Source organism: Daphnia pulicaria, chromosome 1 (assembly GCF_021234035.1).
Source record: "Daphnia pulicaria isolate SC F1-1A chromosome 1, SC_F0-13Bv2, whole genome shotgun sequence".
Lineage (NCBI taxonomy): Eukaryota > Metazoa > Arthropoda > Branchiopoda > Diplostraca > Daphniidae > Daphnia > Daphnia pulicaria.
The window spans coordinates 15,084,400-15,109,107 of record NC_060913.1 but is presented as its reverse complement, the minus strand read 5'-3'; the positions used below and the strand labels follow the sequence as shown (position 1 = coordinate 15,109,107).

At 41.9% G+C, this 24,708-nt stretch overlaps 2 protein-coding genes across 3 annotated transcripts; one reads left to right on the top strand and one right to left on the bottom strand.

Annotated features, from left to right (window-relative positions):
- Positions 1-10,517: 10,517 nt before the first annotated feature.
- Positions 10,518-19,905, top strand: LOC124320758 (interference hedgehog-like). 2 transcript variants are annotated; one of them, XM_046783648.1, is made up of 13 exons: positions 10,518-11,199; positions 15,053-15,318; positions 15,569-15,815; positions 15,914-16,010; positions 16,093-16,208; positions 16,288-16,478; positions 16,622-16,834; positions 16,969-17,349; positions 17,458-17,772; positions 17,845-18,230; positions 18,323-18,499; positions 18,600-18,870; positions 18,967-19,905. In XM_046783648.1, exons 2-13 carry the CDS (start codon positions 15,222-15,224, stop codon positions 19,434-19,436), a joined length of 2,961 nt encoding a protein of 986 aa, XP_046639604.1. In that variant the 5' UTR covers positions 10,518-11,199; positions 15,053-15,221; the 3' UTR covers positions 19,437-19,905. The 2 variants fall into 2 exon arrangements, with proteins under 2 accessions (XP_046639604.1, XP_046639603.1); XM_046783647.1 differs by having other exon boundaries at positions 15,053-15,321; positions 15,566-15,815.
- Positions 19,906-20,048: 143 nt separating this feature from the next.
- On the bottom strand, positions 20,049-23,871 carry LOC124320760 (peroxidasin homolog). Its single transcript, XM_046783649.1, has 12 exons — positions 23,583-23,871; positions 23,359-23,504; positions 22,624-23,280; positions 22,403-22,561; positions 22,100-22,321; positions 21,828-22,025; positions 21,599-21,735; positions 21,356-21,523; positions 21,078-21,280; positions 20,822-20,991; positions 20,576-20,738; positions 20,049-20,474 (listed from the first exon to the last, which is right to left on the bottom strand). The coding sequence occupies exons 1-12, from the start codon at positions 23,720-23,722 to the stop codon at positions 20,441-20,443; spliced, it is 2,397 nt and encodes a 798-aa protein (XP_046639605.1). The 5' UTR covers positions 23,723-23,871; the 3' UTR covers positions 20,049-20,440.
- Between the last annotated feature and the right edge of the window lie 837 nt (positions 23,872-24,708).

Genomic DNA, 24,708 nt, shown 5'->3' with positions numbered 1-24,708 from the left:
TTCCAATAAGATATATCCTTCCCCCCCCCCCCCCCAAACTATGTGCCTCATAGTGTATGTATAAAGGTCTGCCGGCTGTGAACAGATATTACACCTGTACCGGGGATTTATTTATATTTGTTTCCCCCCCCCCCCCCTTGGTTCTCCGCCGAGCTGCCTGCAGAATAGATTATCTAGAGAAAAGATGTTTCATCGAAATATCTATGTGCGTAAGCGATGGCTGGAGACTATAGTAACTATCTCGGAAGGCTCAGGAGGATGTTTGGCCCACCTGCTGATTCTCCTTTAGCCAAAGGAATATAACGATCATCGCCTTCAGGAGTCTCAGCAAGGTCGTTTAAGAATCAAAGAGAGCACACCTGACACACATGCTATATGCAGTCCTTTTTTTTTCTCAACTATACTATCGGCAAAGAAACATTCAGGGATTTATTGCGATGGACGTCCAACAGGATGTCTAATATTATATAAGATCCTTGATGTAAAAAGAAAAGATGAAGCGAATCTAACATGTGGGAATGACATTAACATTATAATAATAATAATAGAATGAATAGAAGAAAAAACAACCTTGTAATCGAATTTATATCTAATCCATACGTCATCCGACTTTTTGATCGTAAAAGGGAATTTCGACTCGAATAAAATTCGGTTTCTTTTTTTGTATTTTTATATATTCGTCCGTAATGTTTTTTCGACATGAGCATTATTACATTGATACATGTGTGTAATATCCACCGTTTTGGAACCACGTACATAATAAATATCTAATATAAAGAGTGACTCAATTAAGCGCTTCTTATTAGTTAAGAAAGAAATAGAAAAAAGAAAAACCCCTTTTCATTGCTTCTTTTCTTTTTATGTGTCTTTCGTTTTTATTGAGAGGTGACTCGGTTGGGTGTCTTTTTTCATGTGTGCGTATATATGGACCCAGGCTGATTGCATCCACTTCCGTCTCGAATCCACACAATTACATATATACATTTCTCTTAATTTTTTCTTTTTTTCTTCCGTTGGCTTTTTATTTAAAGCGATGATGGTTATAGTTAGTGTACACGGCCACAGTTTATGCACTACAAGGTGATATTCCGGCTAAAAAGATGTAGTATACTCTACTAACGACGTATGTATAATAATAATATAATACACGGACTAATGATGCATATTTCGTTGGCTTTAATGCTCCCAGTCGGCGGTCTGAAGGGCACAGCAGAGCACAGCTGGGAAATATCACCGGACCGGCATATCACACAATAAGCAGATAGAGAAAACCCTGCCGATTATAGTGAGGACACCCAAAAATATGTATAACACTCTCGGCTAGAAACTCGGCTGAGCTGGTTAATAGTAATCATCATCATCATTTTTGATGCGTCAGCTATACTATAGTACATGATGGCCACTAGATTATTAACTAGCCAGTTGTAATACAGCACCATCTTTTCAAATTTTGAACAGAAGATAATCAATTCGCTACGGCCAGACGCTCTCTTCAACCACTTTTTTAATCACCACCAGCATCAGGCACAGTTGAGTTTCCAACTCTTGTGAGATAAAAGGAAGAGTCTGCTATATTGACTACACACATTATTATCAGGTATACACGGGAAAAGATGATGGAAGAAAAGGGACGACTTACTGGGGGGGTGACGAAGGTGGAAATGGACAGGTGAGATGATGGGGAAGGGGGGGGGGGGAGGATTTAGAAAAAGGTTTACAGTGAATAGGACACATTCAAGAAGCATGTATAGCATTCATTTGCTCGCGATTGTTCCTCGCGAGCTCTGAAAAGAAAGAAGCTTTCTGGCCGTCTCGTCTATGTATGAAAAAGAAATATAAGATTCTCTCTCGAGCTCCTTATTTCTGGTTGTATTAGTGTAAATACCCACCGTAGACTTTGGCGTGACGTTGCGCATTTGGCTGTGAATAGAAAAGATGCTGCTGAGGATGGAAGAACGGAATATATCCCATCGCATTTTCTTTTCAAATTGGGATCTGAAGAAATTGCGGTTTCCTGCTGCTGCTGATGTTTACGACGAACAAAAATCCCTGTCATCGCTCAGACTCTCTCTAAACAAGCTCCCAAAAGGCGGAGTATAGTACTCGGCTTCGTCCCCTCGCTCACCACCGACGAGAAACTCGACGACTGTCATTAAAAAAATCTAAAAAGGGGGGGAGAGACAAAATATATAGCTTAAGAACATAAGTTGACGAAAGTCTGGCACGATGGAAATTGACGGCAGGACAGGTTGTCAAGTCAACTTTGGAAATCCATTATTTATTTATTTAGTGAGAGGGGAGAAAGACGGGCTTGACGAGAAATATATAAGAATTGAAAAGTATTCTGATTGAAAAAAGGAGTTTCAGCACCAGCACCCAGAGAATAATACAAGAACTTCGTTCATATTTTTTAATATTATAAAAATATAATTTTTCAAGTGTTTTTACTGGAAAAGAAAAAGAAATAATATTCTACCACTCTCGACGTCTCTGCCGGTGAACGTCTGGACGGTTTTGTTGTCTCGAAATGGTCGTCGTCGATGAGGGTCTTTGGCACACGGCAGAGATGACAGCAGCAGCAGCAGCCTCACAGGTTATATGGATTATGCAAATAAACAACGCCTATATTTGCAGTATTATTATTTTTATTTATTTCTTTATTTTTTAAGAAAGGAAATAATTTATATACATTTGAACTCGAAATCTGTGGCCCGGCTGATTATATAAGGAACACGCAAATGTAGATATACAACACACAAGGAAAACGGGAATACGGTTATGACCGAAACCTGTGTGCTGCTATAGGCGATAAATATATATATATGTATACAAATGCATTCATGCAAGAGAAGCTAAAAAAGATCTCTCGGGCCGGCCAGCCAGGCCGGGGCCACAGCTAGCTATACAGCTAGAGAGCAGCTACTATAGCAGTTTTGCCCTTACAAGGCAGTCGTATATCGTCTTGTAGGATTTTTTTTTTTTGTTATTTTTATATTTTTCCAGCTGGCAGAAAGAAGGTGGTGGTTATAACCGGGCTCTAAAAATGGGAATCAAAAAAGTTCACCTGTGTTGTTCATATAGAAGACTAAGCCAGCCAGCCAGCCAGCCAGCCAGCAGTCGAAATTGCTGGGCAAAAGGAAGAAAAGGAGCCGAAAAAATGGTGTAGATACACAGCACAGCCAAAAATAAAAATAAAACTAAGAAGTCCAATTCTGGAGAGGTGATGCATTAAAAAAACTATATGTATATATAAAAATCCGTTGGAGAAAAAACATATTCCTTGTATATTCTAGATATATTTATAAATAATAATCAGTTCTAGTTATTTTTATTTTTTTCGGGAAAAAACAAACAACCTAACCAAAAAATGAAATAAAGGAGCTGCTACTATGTATAATACAGCATCAGTTGAATATATAGGACTGCTAGCTGTTATCGTGCAAAAGATTAATGGGTTTTTGTGTTTTTCTCTTTTCTGGGATTGGCGTCTGGATTTCTGGACGACGACGACTGGCGTCTGATGGATTTCCTAAAAAAGAGATCAAGTCGCCAATCGTTATATATATTAATATACATATTACCCTATGCTGTTGCTGCTGCTATGCTCGACTGCTGACTGCCTCCTATATATACATAATACGAGAAGGGGCCCCATATCAAATCAAAAACAGGTGCGACGCTATATCCACACAGACACGCATAATAAATGTATTCAATTTTTTAATATATATTCCAGAGAAACAACAAAAAAAACAAAACAAAATCGAGATAACAAAATATATAATAAAAACCAGTTGGGATAAAACCAAAAATGGTGAATTTTTTTTTAAATATTTTATTTGAAAATTGAATTAGAAATTTAGAAATTTTATTATTTTGTTTCGATTTCAAAGTCACCAGATTTATGGGCACGATCGCATAATAATTTTTTGGGAGGATATTAAAATAAAATCAGAGCGCTCTCTAAAAATTTATTTTTCTTTCTTCGTTAGATCGTTAAGAGTTAAAAATATCCAGGGTAAATGAGAGACGAGCTATATATAAGTGAGTTTTAAAAAAGAATAAAATGTGAAATAAAATAAAAACGAAAGGCCATCGTCTTTTCTAATTTCACGGTAAAAATATTTAAAAAAAAAGCGTCTAACATCATTTTTTTTGTTTATAATAACGTGAATATTTTTAAAAAAAGGAAAAATATAAAGCCCAGCGCTCTGGCGCGTCCATTCCAATTCATTAAGGCGGCAGCTCGTCGCTTCCAACCGCCCTCCAGTCCTTAATTTTTCTCTCTCCTTGTTATTCCCGAGTTAATTGATTTTTTAATTCACATCTCCGCGTGCATTGATTTATTAATTTTCTTTTTTTTTTTCGCAAGGGAAAAATTGCATTACGCAGTGCGGAATAAATTGAATTTTTTTTCAGTAGAAAGACATGAATAAATGGAGAGAGAAAAAATGTTAGCAGGTGAAAAATCGGACCACTCCTATAACTCGTTAAATTGTCGATGGGATCGAATTTCTTCACGTCATACTTTTTTAACGCTATTATTCAAATGACTTTTTTTCTAAGTTGTAAACTAAGCAGGTGGAAAAATACTCGACAAACTTTTTTTTTTTGTTTTTTATTCAAAAAATAATAATAAAAGTGGCGCCAACATTTGTGCAGCAACAACGCCCCTACGGTAAAAAAGAATTAAAGTAACTCGAACACAACTGAGAAAAAAAAAAGAAATTTTTTTATAAGGGGCTCGCGGGAAATTCCATATCTTTTTATTTTATATAACTTAGATTATATAGCTGTGGGAGCCGAATATAAGCCGATCTACCGGGGCTATAAAAATAAATTTAAAAAAAAAATAACTTTTTTGGAGACACAAAAAGAAAATGACGACGACGACGGCCTTCGAAAAAGATAAATCGATTCAATGGGCTTTTTTTTCCAAGTCGTGTAACTTTTTTTTCGTCGGCGTGTCAATAATAATTTTTACAAAAATAACCAAACGGGTGACGTATTATTACATAGGCACATAGAGTATATTTCCTGGTTGGCACTTTTTCTGCTTTCTGCTGTGTGCAAATATTGACTGAAATTTTATTTTATTTTTTTTTTGGAACCGAAACTCGCCGAGCGCCATCGCTCAAGTCCCGAACCACAGCACGTACGACAATTCCCGTAAGACATTCACGTCGTATTTTGATGTGCTAGGCGATTTGCATACGCATTTTTCACGGCGCAACGTTGAAAGATGACGAAGCCCCTTCTTCGTCCTGCTGTCTATATAGGTATATATTGCCCGCCCGACGCCAAAAAAATGTGTACACGACATTACAAGTGTGAGACCCCCGAAAGTATTTAAAATAAAAAAATAAAAATTCATTTTTATTGACGACTTTCTTTTTTTTTTTCCTTTGTTATGTTGGAAGATTTTTACATGTGAATGAATTCATCATCACACAGACTAGAGGAAAAAAGATATTTTTCCTTCTCCCAAAAAGAAACTCTTTTGTGTTGTGTGTGCAAGAGTCTGAAAGAGGATCATCAAAACAGAGAGAGAGAGGAATGTCGTTTGTTATAATGTATATAACTTAATCTATGCGCGCTGACGGCCTATTTATGTTGGACGCCTATCGAATTTCAGAAAATGTCGACGGGCAAACATTTTTCGGGGTTTTTCGGATGATGGAACCCGAGATGTCTTTATATAATCGTATGAAACACAAGACCCACACACACCGTCTGTGTTGTTATTATTTTGCCTTTCGACAAATCAAAATCCTATATTTTAAAATAAGAAAGGCCCAGCAGCTTTTTGGGGTTCTAGTTAAAGGATATCCGATAACCAACGGTAATACACTCGGCTGCATGGGCTGCCAGTTGATTAGGTGAATTTCCAAACTGATGTGCTGTGTGTAGACGTTGTTATTCATGCAGGAGAGTGTATATACGGCACAGAAGAATATTATTATTATTAAAACATGTTTTCTTCTTCTTCTTCTTCTTTATAGGGAAGTGGTGCTGCCAGTCGATGTGCTGCTGGTCTGATGGCCGGGCGGCGGCGCGCAGCACTCAGCTGTGAAAAATCACGCAGTGATGCTGCTGGCCTGGCGTGAGTCATGCGCCGAATAATGTAACGAGGTCCAGACAAGAAGGCGGACGGCATTCCTTCACCGATGCGCCGGGAGAATCGAATCCATTCGCCGCCGCTGTTGGATGTGTGCTGGGCTTTTATATTCGGCCCGAGCTCGCTCGCGCCTATCTCTTTTTGATCGATCGATCGGAGCGCGCCCAGCTGCTCCTGCTGGATGGCCGGTGGTGCTGTATGTTTTCTTAATTCTGCTGTATTCTAAATAAGGAGGAAATATTTTTCAGCGATTTTTATTTTTTGACAAGGTTGTCACGTTGTTGTCGCGTGATCAAGAAAAGAGAAAAAAATGGCGGGACCCCAACTGATTTTGACGCCCGGGAAAATTTAATTTGTCTTTTTTCAATGATGGAAAAATTAAAGAAAATAAAAAAGGAAAAAAGGAAAAGAGCTTTGTGTTAATATGGCCGCGCTTCCAGTCGACGCCACGGCGTATTACATGAGAGCTTAAATACACACACACACACTGATATATCTAATAGATATTATATAGGAAGGGAACGATTCTTTTTCAACTTTCCCAAGACTCTTAATAAAAAAAAAAAAAGGAAAAACGTGAGCGCTCGCACAAATTTTTTTAAAATTCTTTTTTATTCCCCCCATTTTTTAATGAAAGAAGAAGAAAAAAAAAGAGCTCATTAAATCGGAAATCGTTTGGATTCAACAGCGTGACGTCATTTGCTGCCGCGCTATATATTGTCCTCGGGGGCTGTTTCTTTTAATGGCGTTTTCTTTATCTTTTTTTCTTTTTCTTTTTTTTACAAGGGGTGTTAACTTATAAGAATTTTTGTCGTTTTCTTTTTCCCCAGGTAGTATATATCCATTTTGTTATGGAGAGAAGAAAACGACGCACGGACGCCATGGACGCCTATAAGTAACAGCAAAGTCTGGAAAAAAGGCAGTCAGCAAAGTGTCGTCATGACCCTAAATGGTAACGCAGAGGGAACCGGCGCGTTTGTGGTTTTTCTTTTTTAAAATACGCGCGCAAGAAAAAACAAAAATCAAATAAAAATTTAGACACAAAATGTCTTTTTATTGTACACACTATCTCTTATTCTCCTCACAACTTTATTCTCCGTTTGTTCTTTTTTCGCCTTGTTTCTCTTTTGAACAAAAAAGTTCCATCGATCCCGCGTGAAAAAAAAAGAATAGCCAGCATATAAAATAGTCTCAATAAAAAATGACACATTCGTTTTTCCCGCGCGCCGTTTCCTTTATTCCCACGACGGGTTTTTATATTAGTATCTACTTCTTTTCGTTCCGTTTTTCTATATAGGTATAGGCGCCGATTAAGTCATCTTCGCTAATATACCTCTCTCTCTCTTTCTTTGCTCTTTGTTGTTCCTCCTCCTGCTCTTATCCCGCCCTCTTTTTCTTCTTTTCCGACTTTTGATGGCGGCGGCGGCGGGCGCTCTATTAGCTGATGCGCGCGTTCAACACCTCGTGGCGGCATATAGGAACGTCGTGTTACATTCCTATCTGTAGGCCCAACCGAATAAATACATCCCAATACATTTATAGTAGCTATACGTACCCGTCTCTGCTACTAGATTTTCTTTGCGGTTTACAGTATTTATTGATTTTTCTATTGAGCTAAAAGTTGTTTATAATAGCGTACAAAGACAATTCATTTTCAATTTCCTTTGATTGTTGCTTATTGTTTCTTTTTACGGATTGCGCCGAATCAATTCGATTTTCTTTTGTTTCTTCTTTTTTTGGTCTAGACTTTTATTTTATCCCATTTCTTTCCGGGAAATGGACGAAATGAGAGGGGGGAATATCCAATATGTTTGACTACATTTCTCTTGATCGATTCATGTTTTATTTATATGTCATTCCGCCCATACCCACACCCTCCTCTATAGGTTTTGTTTGGTTTCTTTTTACCTTTCTGTCATTGACTCCTGATTGATTTCTCATTGGGAAAAATAACACAAGACAAAATGTCGGTAAACGATATCCTCTCGGCTCCGTTTCCAATCAGCAGTCGATTTTGTACTTATCTAATACCAATTTCAATTTTTTTTACAGCTGATTGATTCCCACGCTGTATAGGCTATAGATTACGCATGATAATATGCCTATAATGAATTCGTCAATCGGTCAGATCGAATGTTTTGTGCTGAATCTGAAATCTCCACTAATCGAAAATCTTAATTCAATTGACGATTCAATTATACATAAGATATGTACATCGTCTTGATTAATCAGCTGATTGTCTTTCTTTCTCTCTCTAACTCATCTCCGATTCGATTTCGCCGTCTCATATATCACGCCGCGAGCTCAATTCTTTGATGATTAAAAAATATTTCCCGTCTGAATAGTTTTGATTATTCTCTTGTCTATCCCATCGCACTCCTCCTCGGTTTCACTTGACTGGGCGCTGCGCAGCGACTCCGCCCACTTCTTCCCTCCATTTTCTTTTGTTGTATTTTATATCGTGTAATGCCATCATCATGCGCCTAGAACATATGCACGTACATCATGCACCGACTGAAAGAGAAAAAAGAAATGGGCATGTTTTTTCTTCTCTTCTTTTTAACTGCGTGGCACATACATGCACACAGCACACACACGGGTGGTCCGCGCGTTTGCTTTCATCTTTCATCTTTTGGAATTCTTCTTCTTTTATCCCGCCGGCCCGCCCGCGTCTACACACACCATCGCATTCAAATCACCCCTTTCGGTCACGTCACAGCAGCACACAGCCTGCAGTGTATAGCCTACATGTATGTATTCCTTTTGCCGACATTTTCATTTCATTTCCACCCTACTACTTTTCTTTCTAAATTTAAATAGAAGAAGAGAGGGAGGTGCTGCTGCTGCCCCTCACCCACCGTATAGAAACTCATTAGGGCACTTTGGGAATAGAGCGAGGGACTGACTTGAGCAACGACGTTTTAATTGGATCGTTACGGAGCGTGCTGTGCTGTGTGTAAGGAGAAAGAAAGAAAGAAAGACTCTCTCTTTCTCTCTAAAAATATAGGAATATATCCTCTTAACCGGCTTTATATATATCTATAGGCCGGCAAGCTCCATTAACCGTGACCCGTGCGGTGGGTGGTCGGAGCTATAGTAGACCGTACCAGGTGCTGTTGTGCTATGTGAGGGGGGAAGGACTTGTCTATTTTCTTCCGGTCGATTCCGTATAGTAGGCCTATTGTTTGCTCTTATCCAATAGACCGGGAATTGATGGAATCGAAAAAGATTCCGGAGAATCAGGCATGCGAAGAATAAAGAATCTCTCTATATAGTACGTCAGAGGTTATAGACGTTCCGTAATATATAGATGTTATAGGCCCCTACATGTCTAGATTTATTCTTTCGAATCTCTTTTGTCGTCTGCTATTTACCACATATCCGGTCGAATCAAATAGATTTTTCTAAACATATTTAGAAATAAAGATGGACCCATCGGCCGCTTGCCCTCGTATCAAATCAGAAATAAAAGATTTCTCGGAGAAAATAAATTTCTTTGAGCTACTGAAATGATAGGTCTGTTGTTATGCGCTTGGATAACAAATAACGCTATTAGACGTAAAAAGAAAAGGACTTTGTCGTTATTCGCGACAACATTTCCTGTGTCCGGCGAGACCGTATAGTATAGGCTAGTAACACCGCGCCATTTGTTTCGTATTTATTTTACGATGTACTACGGAATTTCGCTCCGTTATTTTATTATTTTCCACAGAGAAAAAGAAAAAAATATACTTTTGGGATGTCCGGGCCGGATGTCCCATTTCACCGATGTGCGGCCATCGCCATTTTATTGTTTTATGTACACATAGATACTAGTTCCCCCCCACTCACCTATAGTCAGCCTTTATATTCATCGGCGGTTTTTTATTTGTCAAATGAAATCCAAACGTTCGGTGACCTCCAGGTGTTAATCGACTGATTTTTTTTCAGGTTTTTTTTTTAACGGAAAAACGCAATTTTGCTTAAACGTTTGCTACTTTTCTTTTCCTGATACGCACAAAGAAGAAAACGCGCAAAAGTCTGGTGGAAGAATCATAAAATGGTTGGACTCGTTATATCATCGTTTCAATCTGAAAGTTACGACGATGTACAATTTTTTCGACCACAAACTGTAACCAACAGAACTGTGACTAACGTTAATTGGCTCGGTAATTGATGGTTGCGGTGGTGGTTTGGTATACTACGGTGTAACAAACAAAAAAACGAACATTTTTCGGTTTTTTCTCTATCTAATACACGTTTTCCACTCGTCGACAGGCGCCATCACGAGTGGGAGGAGCCTGGGCATTGTGTGTGGAAGGTTGTTGCCGCTGGTGACCGCCAGATCGCGCTGGTGTCGGGTCGACCCGAAACTCTTTTCCAAAAGGAAAGCGAACCCAGGCCCGCGCCAACCAGTTGCCTCTTGGCGTTCGTCGGCTAGTGTTGTTGTATTTCTCTTGGTGTCTGTAAGAATTTTTGATCAAAACCGACACAAGTTTTGTGTGTCGTGTATTTTCCGCCGAAATTATCTCCCGTTTCACTGTGTGTGACCGTGAGAGACGTGGACCCAAGTCGAGTGTGTTAACTTTGTGAAATCGAACGGCTAAAACGGTGGACGGCGAGTTCGATCGGCCCTGGTATTTCCATTTTTCAAGACCAATCGCGTCTTCTTCCACTCGGAGAGAGAGAGAAAACGTGTGTGTTGTGTTGCCGACTTATTTAGCTCCAGGGTGGCTCTCTCCCCTTCTCTTTCTACAAGAAAAGAACTTTTTTTTAGTTTGTCCAGAAAATTTACACATTTTCACGTCGATTATCGCAATCGAGTGGTGGTAGAATTGTGCCAAGTTTCTTCTTTTTCTTTCGTGAAAACGACAAGTGCGCCACGTGATCCTGCGTTGCAGATGGAATCAAAACATTGACCGTCTCTCACATTCCTACCGTCGAGTCTGCTGTTCGTTTCTGTTTGTGCGAAACTTTTTTTTGATTTTATTTTGGCGAAAAAGCCAAAGAAAAAGTCAAAAAAAAGAGAAAGGTGTTGTGTTTATTTTGGCCGGGTCTTTTTTGGAAACAAATGGCGGCGCTCGGCCGCCATCTACTCAACGGTAAGATTTTTTCGTCTGCCCACCTTCTTCTTCTTCTTCGTTGTAATTGCAGATGATTGTGAGACGTTGGGTATATATAAATGACGTCGTGATGTTGATGGCCTTTTGTAGAGTCGAGGAATTTTCAGCGCCCACGCCCGCCCTTTTTGAAAAAAGGCGTGGGAATGATGTAAAAAGTATTACGTACTCTTAGTACTTTCTTTTCAAGAAACTCTTGGTGTGTGTGTGTGTGTGCAAAGTCCTTCAAAGTGGTTGGCTGTCAAATTGCCTGTTGAAAATCTCCCAATTTTTCGTTGTGGCCAAGAGGAAAAAGAAGTTGAGAGATGCTGAGGGGCCCCCAAAAAGAATGGAGGGGGGGGGGGGGGGGTGACGAGGATTTTTTACTTCTTTTTTCTATTTTTCAAACATAATAAAAACAGATTTTTACCATTTTCTACCCCTCCACCCGAAATGACCTGGAAACCTCCCCGTATAGCCGTTGGCTATGCTTCCCTCCCCCCTCTTTTTATGTATATATTTTCGAGAAAAAAAACGACCATCTTGTAAACACGTTGAGGATGGTTCCAAATTACAAACCCGAAGAAGTAGAGGAAGAAGAAGATGGCCTCTTTCACTCTTTCAGCGGACGCCTCTTTTATTATTTTTTCGACCGGGCGCACAACCCAAAAGTTTTGACCCTCTGAACACGAGTTTGACACTCGTGTTTTTCGACCTATCGCCCCGTTATCTTTTTTTTTTTTCAAATTATTCATTTCTCTCCCCCTCGCCACTCTTAAACTTGCAAACTCTTTTGGGGGCGAAACAAAAGAGAGCCCTAAACCCCCTCCCAAAAAACTGATTTGAAATTGAGGGGGGTTTAAAAATAGGTGGAAGGATTAACTAGAATCCCCCCCCCCCACTAAAAGATAAATTGGGAGGCCCTTCATTTGCATGAATTTACAATGTGGCCGATGAGTCTTTTTAGGCTCTTATCGGACACACACGAAAGATTCGACAGTTTGCCTCCAGTGCGTGATGGATGAGTGGACCCGCAGGATTGTCTTCCGTGAGGGAATGTACTGCACGTTTTTTTATTATTTTTTTACGAGTCATCGAATTGCACATCATCACGCACACCTCCCAAATGGATGGCCCACAATAAATGGGAATCGTGGAATTAAGAGATTGTGTGTGTGTGTAGGAGCGAGAAAGATACTAGAGGGAGTTTGTTTTAAGCTTCTTTTTAAGTTTAGTTTATTTCTAATCTCCATTGTCGTTGGGGGAAATAAAAAAAATCCTTCCGGTCGGATTCGTCAAATGAATGAACTGCTTTCCTTCTATTCAGCGTAACACAACAATTAACGGGATTTACGGGCCTCTGGAATTTCTTGTCGTCCTTTTGAAATAGGCTCTCACCACCAATCTCTCCATTCACCGAAATTGTGAAAGAAGTATTTAGCTACTGTTTAAGTTTTCTTTAAAAGATAAAGTTGTAAAAAAAAAATTCGCTATTCAAAAACAACTTTTTTATTATTTTAATAAATAGGGGAAATTCTTGCGTGATGAGACACTGTTTTATATCTTAAACGGTTATATTCCATCAAGCTCGAATTTGGACGATGACAGAATCTCACATTCCAGTTGATTTCTGCCAACCTGTTTCCATTTTTCGGTTCAACGGCTTTTTACTTTTTTTTGGGGGTAACTGGATTAAGTTTGAAATGGGCGGAATTGTCACGTTTGCGGGTCGGCCAAGAGCTACACTTTCTGCGGGCAAAGCAGGAATTAGTACACGAGTGAACATTCTTCTTTCTGTGAGGTTTTTTTGTGGTTTTGCGCATTTTCTTTTTGAATGAAATTCAAATGTGTACGACCGTCCGATGTAAGAATAAAGACGACGACGACGCTGTCTTTCGTCTTGGGTGGGTTTTTATTTTTAAGGTTTTTTACTTCTTCTAAAGATTAACTCGAGAGAGAGAGAGAGTTCCGGGAGTGAGCTCAAGTCACGTCATTTGGCCGTGCACATCGAGTTTAATGTTCTATCGCAATATCATCATAAAGATTCTGTCTATAAACAGTATTATTCTTTTCTTTCTCTTTTTCTTTCGTGCAGTTGTTTTTTTCTTTTTTTCCTTCTCTAACGTCGTTAACATCTTCCTTAAGGGAATGTACTACGACGATTTATGGTATTGCTTGTACCGGGAATGCGCCTTTTTCTTTCTTTCTTTTTTTCTCTCTCTGACGAATTAAAATGTGGCCGTGATGACAGGTGGAATATTCTCGTTTTTCTTTTCCAGCCCAGAAATAAATAAAAATGAAGAAATACTAACGAATGAGAAACAAACAAAAACCAGATTTTCTTATTTTATTTTCTTCTTTTTTAAGAGGGCAGTTGCATGTGTGTGGGGATGGAAGCAGCAGCAGCAGCAGAGATTGCATCAAAACCAGCCAAACGTGTCCGCTCATTTGAATACGGTGTACATACCTTTTTAACCCAACATTTTTTCTAGCTCGAACACTCACGAATTTCGAGAGGCCTTCGTCTTCTTTCCGCATCGTCTTCGTTTATTTGTATTTTTAATTTTCACTCGAGTGTTGGATGAACAAGTCCAAGAACCTCATCTGTTCACTCGTCCTTGGCAGCATGGGCCTTTCGTGCTGGACCGGTCGGCCAAACGCTGACCGATTTTTTTCTTTACAGGCATGAACCTATTAACACGAAATTTCTTTTTTTTTCGTGAATAAAAAGGAAAAATCCGGTCGCCAAAGTCATAACAAACATGGAGACCCCGTGTGGGAAGGCTCGGTGCCAAGTGGGACGAGTCCAGTTCTATTTTTGAGGCTATTGATCATCAACTGGGAATAAGATTTTGTCTTGTTTTCTCTTCATCCCTCCGCCGTTTTTTGGCTTGTTTTGTTTCACTTGTTTTTTAACTCGCACTCATCAACCGGGAGCTCTGAAAACACAACAAATAAAAAACACTGATGGGAATCGATGGCCATTTTCTCCATTTTTTTCTCCTTGTGTATACACACCCTTACATGGCCAAGGGTGGTGTAGTTGGCTCCCCAAAAGCCATCATCTTATACAACCGAACAGCTAGAAAGGCCTATTGAAAAAAGGTCGGATGCGTAACCGCCCCGTTCCACAAGTGCCTTTAAGTTTTCGTTATCTTTCGAAATCATTTTTTTCGTTTTCTTTTTTGGGCTTCTTTTCTGTGTTGTTGTGTCATTGTTGTTCCTCTAGGAAATTTTTCTTTTTCATCTTCGTATGTCCCTGGGTGCTGCTTTTCTTTTTGATCGTTTGAAAACGTCTTTTCTTCAGACCTGCTGTAGCCGCCAGGCGTGAATTTGATGGTAGTCCACAGGTAACAACGGACATTCCTTGACAAATGACTGATCTCTTTTTAGGGGGGAAAGATAAGAAGAGACTTTATTTTTTCTCTCTTTCTTCATCTTGTTTTCTTGTTTATTTCTCCTCCAATTTTCGTGGCCAATCAAAAGGGACGATCGGGGCCCAGGTAGACACGATTAAAGGTCGTGTCATGTTTCCACTGAAACAAGTCGACTGTCAGAAATTATTTCCCAACTTTTTTGTCTTATAAAATACTTTCCACGTGTATTCAGCCAAAGCTGTAAATGTTTTAAATAATATTGTGTTTTATTTTTATTTTATTTTATTTTATTTTATTTTTTAAACAATCAGTTATCGTGATATTGGAAATTCACGATGCCAACTGGAATAGAACGACCTTGTTTTTATCCTCTGAATATTAAACCGTGTCCTTATTGTCTTGTTTGGTCGTTGACGTTTTCTAATTCCATTCCCAGACTTCAATTTTTGTTGTTCTTCTTCTTTTGGTTTAAAAAACAGGAGGAATCGGAGGCTGACATTGTGCGAGCAGTTGATGAACGAGCGTCTCGAGATTGAAGAGGACGACGAAAACGGGAGGACCGTTTCTGCTTCTTCTCCTTTTACGAGTCCCTTATAACCGGTGCTGCTGCTGTTGTTGTTGTTTCGCCCGTCGTTTGGCGATTACATCATGGCCGCCGCTTCTGCCGGTCCCCGCTGCTACTCTTGCTGCTGCTCCGGCTTCTGGACAGCGTCTTTAGTCATCGCCAGCCTTCTGCTGGCTGCTGGTATGTGTTATTATAGATAGTATACGTTCCTTCTTTCCGGCTGCTTACTACTACCAGGATCAATAAGTCAACATGATAAACGATTGTTTGTTCTTGACGACTTGAAACAACCGCAAATAAATACACACACACACACACACAGAGAATGTGCGTGTGTGTTTATACACTGACGGTTTTTGTGTGTTGTGCAGTTGATAAAAACCGCGACAAGTAGACAAAAACATTTATTTTTTGGTTTGTTTTTTTGCAGTTGGTGGTGGTGCTGTGACAATGACGTCGGGAGTGTCTTTCGTCCGCTCACCTCAGCCGATCGTGGCGCCTCCCGGCGATCGAGTCGTCTTCGAGTGCGAGACCAACGTTCCGGCCGAGCGGGTCGTCTGGCTCCACAATGGCGCCGATATGTCAGCTCATTACAATAGCTCCAGCAGCGGAGGAACTGCTTCGAATCGGCGTAAAGGAAGGAGAGCCATCGACGACGATGCCGCCTCGTTTAGAATGTAAATCATTTTGATTTATTTCCGGGTTCTGACCCCCATGACGCAATTTTTTTCCCATCAGAAAGTGACGATAATAAAATTCCTAATGTGATTTACAGGCGAGAGGTGGAAGGATCGCCCAAATCAGCCGTACATCTTATACTCAGGATCAATAAGAATCCGCATCGATATCGACAACAAGCCGGAGACTATCAGGTTCGTAAATTTCTTTTTATTATCTCCATATCATTTGCAAAACGTCAAATTTAAAATTCCGGCCTCCGTTTCCGTTTCACAGTGTGTTGCATGGTTTGGTGCCGTGGCGTTGACGTCACTACCTGCCCGGCTGTCCATCGCCGTCCTGGGCGATTTTCCACATTTGCCACCGTCGTTTGTAACGTCGTTGGAATCCGAGTGAGTTTTTTCCCCATTTGTTTCAAAATTTTAAAATTGAGTTGGCAGTTTGACTGGACATCCGGGTTGTTATTTGCAGGTCAGTTCAGTCATCGGGACCTGGCCGGCCGACGTTAAGAGATAATGGCAGCGGGTTATCGAGCAGTGGCAGTGTCTACGTGCTGGAAGTGTTTTCCGGCGAGACGGCCGTTCTTCCATGTCCGCCGCCCCCATCCGATCCGCCTGCCACCATCACCTTTTTCAAAGATGGCAAGCCCGTCATCAACAATGGTACGACACTAACGTCTAACGGTCTTGTACCTTTTTAGGACGGGCCGGATTATAGTGCCCCCCCCCCCCCCTCCCCTCTCAGACTTTTACTCTTTGGCCGGCAATAAACCGATGACCGTGTGATGGACTTTTCTTCTTTACAGAGCGTGTGAGACTGATGTTGTCGGGTAATCTGCACGTCATCAATGTCAGCTCGTCGGACCAAGGCCAGTACAAGTGCACGGCAGCCAACCACATCACTGGCGAGCTAATCGATGGCCAGCGCGTTCTCAAGTTGGTGGTTAAAGGAGCCCCGGTTCGAACCAAACCGGCGACAATCACTTGGCAACCGGAAGAGCGATACATCAGCCAGATTGGTGGGTTATTTATTTTGAAATTGATGATTCCGGTTATAATTATTTTCCATTGAAGAACGACCACATGTTGCGGTCGTTGCCCACAAATGATTGGTTTGTCCGGGAATGATATTTGATTATTTGAATATGTGCAGGGCATAACGTCACCCTGGAATGTGCTGTGACGGGCTGGCCGAAACCGCAGATCCGATGGATCCGTGACAGCAACCGACCACTTCCTGTAGGCCGTTCGTATTACCTCGGGGGAGGAGCCCTGGTTGTCACCGGATTGATGGACCAAGACGAAGGGGGTTACATCTGCGAAGCGTCGAATGCGGCCGGTCCGCCCCTTCGATCGTCGACTCTCTTGCAGCTCACCGAACCGGTTTCCATCGTCAAATCACCCAAAGATGCCCGGGTCGAAGAAGGGGCCCGTGTCAGCATGTCTTGCGAGGCTCGAGGACGGCCGCCACCCCAGCAGTATTGGGTCTTTAACGGCAACGCCGTCAGTAACGACACTCACGTCATCATTACAGGTACGTTGGTTATGATGGATGACGGGATTTTCCAACAACAACACCAAAAGGAACCGGTTCACATAACGATGATTGGCATTTCTTTTTCGTTTGGGGGATGATTTGCAGATCAGCAATTAACCATCATCAACGTCACGAAACGTCACGCCGGAATCTTCCAGTGCTTCGTGTCCAATTCGCTGAGCAAAGTGGATGGCGGGGCGGCCACTCTGGAAGTGGTGCCCCGATCCAAAGTCGCTTCTTCCGACTCTTCCAGTTCGTCGTCGTCGTCGTCCCTCACGGCCTTTTCGGACGAAGAAGAGGATGACGATCTCGATTCCGACAGTTTCTTCGATCCCATGACGGGAACATCTGCGCCGGCCAAACACGCCCAGGATGCAGAGAAAAAGGGCAAAGGCAAAGGTGGCAAAAATCGACCCAGAGGTATGACTCCGTGACGACTCATTTCTTTTGATTATTTATTTTATTCTAAATTGAATTTGATTTGTAACGCAGAAATGATTCCGCCCACTCGACCCAATATCACGCGATTGACGGACGAGTCGGTCATGGTTCGCTGGTCGGTTCCGCTCAACGAGGGACTGCCCATTGAATTCTTTAAAGTTCAGTACAAGGAATCGGACAAGCGGGGCTCGCGCTGGAAGACGATCGACGAGGACATTCCTTCGCATATTCGCAGCTACGAAGTTTCCGGTCTCAAATCCGGACAGACTTACAGGTTCCGGATAGCGGCCGTCTACTCCAACAACGATAACAAACTGGGTCCCAATTCCAGCCGCTTTCTCCTGGAGAAAGAGGCGCCGAAGAGAAAACCCGGTTACAGTCCCCTGATTGAAATCGCCGAGGCCGTCAGTCAATCAGCCATCATGATCCAGTGGAAGGTGAGTCAACTCAGACAAAAATAAATAAATAATAATTAGCGCTAATGTTTGAAATTCCTTTTTTTCTCTCTTTTGATCCTCGTGATAAAAAGTATCCGGAGCTGGACAGCGTTCCTCTAGAAGGTTTCTTCATTTATTACCGTTCGACGACGAGTGCCGGAGATTACACCAAGGTGACGGTCTTGGGCGGCAACACCCGCACTCATATCGTCACTCATTTACTGCCCGAGACGCACTACGATCTGAAGATGCAGTCCTTCAACATGCAGGTACCCGTACAGCAACAAACTTTATTCAATTTGACTCCCACCCACCCGTGGAATGTCGTGAATTACAATTTCCTTTCCACTTTGACTTTGCCGTGTGCAGGGTACGTCTGAATTCAGTCGAATTGTGACGGCCAAGACCCAGGGTTCGACGATCTTCACGCCATCTTCTTCAACGAATCGACAGCACAATGGGGCCCATCGTGACTCGGACATTAGCAACAGCATAGGCCCGCTGGATGTGGTCAGCTCTGATACGGCAGTCACGAATGATACCCTCTACGTCGTGCTGGGCTCGGTCTTGGGTGGTCTGACGGTCCTGGTTGTCCTCCTAGTTGCACTCTATCACTGCCGCCAGAGGAGCGCCGAGCGAGGTACATACAATTCAATTTCACTCCATCGGGTTGTTGACAGTCGTGACTGATCGAGCTCATTTTCCCTTTTATTTTCTTTCAAATTTGATCCGATAGAACACGATCGTTCCGTCTGGAATGGTAAACCGGTGACGAATGAGAATGGCAATACCATCACGGCCTCGCCCAATCATCAGTACGTGCACCACCATCACCACCACAAGATGCACAACGGGTTCGCCGATCAGCACCGGCCGCTCTACTCGTCGGTCGATGGCGGCGGCCGTGATCATCCGGATGATCACGACGAGACGGCCGAGACGTCGTTTTGCGATCGAACGCACCGATCGTCTGGCGATCTGCTCCGCTCCACCGACAGCCTCTCGCGCAATTCGCTGAAGCGCGGCTACATCCGCAATGGATCGACGCCCAGCCTCCATCAGCATCATCCGGCTGGCCGGAAAGTGATCGACTCCAACACTTTGCCTCTGCTCATGCACGGCAACGGCAGCCATCGCGATCCGTGCCTGGATGACGCCGAATGGGAAGCCTCTGTTCCTCCGGCTAACAGCGAGAAATTCATCTGAGGGGAAACATTAAATTTTTTTCGATTCCAACCAGATGATTGCCCCCAGTTAACTGTGTACCTCAAGTCGAATCTAGAGAAGAGTGCCAACGTCTTGCGCAAATTCCTAACCGTTTTAATATGGAAAAGAATGTGTGATTATTATTATTATCTTATTATTATTATTATTATTCTTTTCGTCTTACATTTTCGGATTCGCTCCGACGTTAACTCTCCAGTCCTTCCAATTCATAAGCTCATTATAACGTCCTCCGGACACTTTCTTCTCTTTGATTCTTTAATTGTCTCGTCCCCATGCCATCATAATCCAACAATTCTGATTGGTCTCTTATTATTCTAATTTTATATTTGTAAATATGTAAATGAAAAGCTGCTGCCAATCGTTTTGTATTAATGTATACGGACCAACCGACTCGTTGAAGCCCAGATTTATGTTTTTTGGAAATTGAAATATAAAGAAATCGGAACTCTCTCTTTTTTTTAAAAACCTCACGAGATCGTGTTCCTGTTGTTGTCCTTTTGGTTTTAAAAAATTATCATTTGACTACCACATGAAAATTATCTTCTGGGAACGTGAATGTGCATTAGTGTAGTAACACACTGTTCGATGAAGTCAACTGATTCCACGAGCTTTGTATTCCGCTGACAACGATGGGAACAGCCCCCGTTAAAACAGAGAAAATAACACGCACGATGCTTATCTGGATGATTGAAACAAACGACTATATGCCCAGCATCTGTGTGAACTGGTTTTTATTTCCATCCAGCAGCCGCCTTTCGATATTTTAGATTTGGGAAATTGAGTATTTTTTGTTTTAAAGATTCTTTTTTCACTGGAAAATAAAATTAAAAAAAAACTACGCGTTGGATATGTTATTTAAAGATGTTGAGACTCGGGTGGACTGAAGAGTGAAAATGCTGTTATCTCTCTCGTATGCAAAACCGGATAATAACCAACTGGATGGGTGTGTGTGTGTGTGTGTGTGTAAACCCGCTAAGAAACATTTAATGTTTGAGACCCTCCGGTTTGGCTTCGTGCCTACATAGGAAAAAGAAGAAAAGAAAAGACAAGGTTGAATGAGTTGTTGTTGTGATGACGAGCTGCTTATTTTTTAACGGCCGATATAATTCTCATGTTACCAGCGTGTGAGATCGAGACGAGGAATTTGATAGCCGGAGCAGTGCTTGCGTGGATTTGTTTCGCTGACGGCCTCTAGAGCTCGATCTTGGATTAAATCCAACGCGTCACCATTATCGCAGAGAACTCGGGCCAGGGTCACATCACGTATGGAAGCCAATTGCTCTGCATTCATATGCAAATGACCCGTCCCGTTTAGTTTGGGACCGGTTCCACTTGATGATTACGGCGGAATTTTTTTTTGTTACCTGGAGTGAAGCGAAGCAGCGGATCGGAGGTTTCATACCAAAAACGATCGCCTCTTTTCGCTCGGACAAACTGGTCGGCAATGATGCAGCTGGCCATCGGCCCAAGGAGCCCATCGGCCAACGGATTCTCTGCCAACATTCCAGTGAACAGATCCAAATGTGTGGCATCCCTGTCATTATGTAATCATTTTACCTTTTTTTTTTGTTTAAGGTCAAATGAGCTAATAAATAACACAGCACCGAGAGAGTGTCTTACACGTAAAAGCGCTGAATGAGCTCGAGGGAATGCGGACGGAAGAATTCCTTCATCTGGGTGAAGTTGTTGGTCGGCGGCAAGTTACAAACTTCGCGCCACTTGTAGTAAGGCGGCAGACCGTGATCTCTTCCGCGCTGGATGTTCAAAGCAAAGAGATCGAAACCGAAAGAGGCGTTGTCTCGTTGGAACAGATGATTAGCCACCTGGAATTTTCAAAAAAAGGAATTTAAGTTTCATCTATTGTTTTTAAAAAACAATATTTTTCATATCAATTTTACTTCCGCCGAAAACGAAGTGTGAATGGGCCTGGGGTTTTGCGCCGCACTCCCGCGGATCAGTTCGTCATTTTTACCAAATTGCCACAGTGAAAACGGATTGTACAACATGGTGTGCAATGGAGAAAACTCGGTGACTCCGGATCCAGTTTTCTCAAAGGCCACAACATCCTGCTCAATTGAATAATTTGTTAATTTAATCCGCAAATAAATAATAGATATTCAATTTTCTATCAGGTAACGCACCTTGACCATGCTGTGATAGAACCGGAAAGCGGCTGAAGCGAACGAATTGGCCACTCCGGCATCGAGGGTGTCATCGTATCCGTGAAAATAACCTTCCTTCAACGGGCTCAACTCCAGCGACTTGGTCAGCTTCTCACCTGTGTACATAGTATACGAAGTGGCACAAATGCGCTAGGTGGTTTCCTTATAGCTGTACACTTGTAAGGCTTGGCTTGTAGCCTGTACGTACCGATCAAAAGCGGAACGAATTCGTTGTAGACGACGTGCTGCATTTCAGCAATGACGATGCGTCGGGTTTCTTGGTAGAGGCGCTCGTCGCTCCAATGGTCATTGATTTTGATGAAGAAATCAGTGACGCGGTTGTGCTCACGCATCCAAATCTGATTCATATTCGTTAATCCGATGAATTCGTTCACTCGCTGATCACCTGTTTGATTACGTCGTCATATCACAAATCATTTAGATGATCGAATTTTTATGAGATTTGAATGATGGACGAACCTGAAACGAAGCAGGGCGTGTTGGCTTCCAACATTTCAGGGGTGTTACAGCCGTCGCTGAGTTTTTTGGATCGCAGCAACATGTAACGACCATCCGGCTCCGTAGGCGATTTCAGATAACCGCCGTCGATATCCCGAAGTCCGTGTTCGTCCTTTTCCGTTGTCGAATAAACGTTGGACAAGTCAATGTAGCTACTGGCTTGATTCATCTGTTCTCGCACACCTGGCAGACATTCAATTTTGTTAATTAGGCTAATGCATAATTTTTTAATTATACAAGGTTCTAATTTGTTCTAATAATTACCAATTTGGCATTGAGGTGCCGGGGCAGAGCGAACAAAGTCCATGCACATGAGACCTTTCTCCTTGTAAAACGGATCGTTACTCTTGAGTTCCAGAGCGAAACATTCCGGATGACGTGATTCAACGGGTCCGCAGCACGGAATGGCACTACGGTTAGCACCTGCGTTACATACGTTTATAAGCGTTTTTTTTTTTAAATAAAAGAAGAAATCAATTTGAAACCTTTGTAAGCGGCGATGTTGCTCATGTCGTGATCGAGGAAATGAGCGAAATGAACGAAAAGCATCGACAGTCTCGGCTCGTCCAATTGATTGGTGGCGTTTTGCATGCAAATGCTGACCTGACGGCCAGGCGGATGGATTCCGGTCGGGAAAGAAGGTTTGGGTACGGAGAATCCGTCTTCGTACTCGGCCGGCAATATGCGGCGGAATGGCTGCAGGGCGGAACCCCAATGCTGGTTCTGGAGATTGTTACACTTTCCGTCCATCCAGCGGAATCGATCTTTGGCCGAACATTTAAATTCGCCAAAAGGTGACTGGCCTTCCTGACATTGCGGCCATTGTTTCTGTAGGTAACGCCAGTCGGATTTCTTCAGCTCTTCCAAGTCCACCTGTTTCTCTATGAGGCAACGCAAAGTGGCTTCGGCCATGACACCCGATTGGATCCAGTCCACCGCTTCTTCGTTTAGCGCCGTTGACATTTGGTGGTAAAAAGCCGGGCCTTCAGGCTCGACCAAAGTCTTCTCCATCATATTGCGACGGTTCATTTCATTCCAACCCCGAGTGTTACATTCTTTTAGCAAGTCCATGTCAATGGACGGTGACGTCGTCGACGGTTCCCAAGAAGCCGTATCTATTTTCCTGAACTCTCTCGAACGACCTGGGTGTCACATTTGCGATGAATACATGGAAATGACAGGAAGTACGTATATAATATTTAGGCTATTTTAAAATTTACCTCTTTTAATGGGGAAAGAGACCTGAAGAAGCGGTTGATCGGGATCTATTAGCGCATTTGGAATGTCCGTTACAGGGACCACATCATCCGGACCGTCATCAACTACTAATACATAGACTGCGGCAACGATCAAACTAATGGTCACCCTGAAATACATTTTTAAAAAGGCCATTGCAATTCATGAATAATTGTGATTAGAATATAGTTGGAATAGTTTAACTCACATAACAGTACTGAAAGTGATTATTTTGCAATTACGACGACCGGAGAGGCTTTTCTTCATGCGGTTGTAGTGATTGAAAGTTGGCGCCCTCGCCCCCGACTCTGCTTCGGTGTAGCCGCACAACGGATCCAGCTCCGACATCTTGGCTGAAACTTGATTGATTTCTTTAGCAAAAATGAGTAAAATTATGGAATATGTAAACAAATTTCAAGAACAACTGAGCTCAATGTAAAGAGTTTCAACTCTGTTGCCCGACTGACTGTCTGAGACGCAGCGACGAAACCTTTTTGATGGGTGAAACAAAGCACAACCGGATATACTAACAGAGGATTACATACTACTTTCCTGTCGTCTTGTTTCATCCGTCTACCTTTACTAATGGGATGAAGCCCGTGCTGTGCAATAGACGCAATATAAGCCACGTATGGGGCGAACGGAAATGTAAATGCGACTTCACTCTTTACAGTCATTCTTCTTAAATTTCTTCGTCTATTGACAAGCAACAAAGAAAAAAGAGACAATATTTTGATCGAATTTTTATGGTTTATGTTGTGTATTTTCTAATGACTGACGAATGTTATTTAATAACAATCTGAGCACTTCTTTCTTGGTGCACGCGCGAGCATAGGGTGCCGTTTTTGCTTTCTATCGACATATGATTACATGAAGGAACTTAAAAAATGTACGAACATAAATTTTAACTGATTATCAGTGCGTGCAATATTAATCAAACGAAATCAAACAAATTACCCGAAGGGTTTCTATTCACGTTTTTTTTTGCTGGTATGGGTGGGTTTAGTACTCGATTGCCCACTAGATGGCTAATCAAGCCAAAATACAAAAAATAGTTTTAATGTTGGAGGATGCGTGTAAACGTAAAAAGCGCCGCTTCTATTTTGGAATGATGAAAGTGTAAATATGTAAATAGAATAGAATGACCGCGTAGTGACATCAACTTTGACTTCGATTTTGAAACGAAACGAGTAAACGACCATTACAGTACACTTCAGCACATTGTCTGGTCGTTTGGTGTACAGTCCATTCGATTTTTTAGTGTCAAATAATTACGAGCAATTACATTTGTTTTGGAAAATGGGTCGTCATAAGGAAGTGGATATGGATCCAAT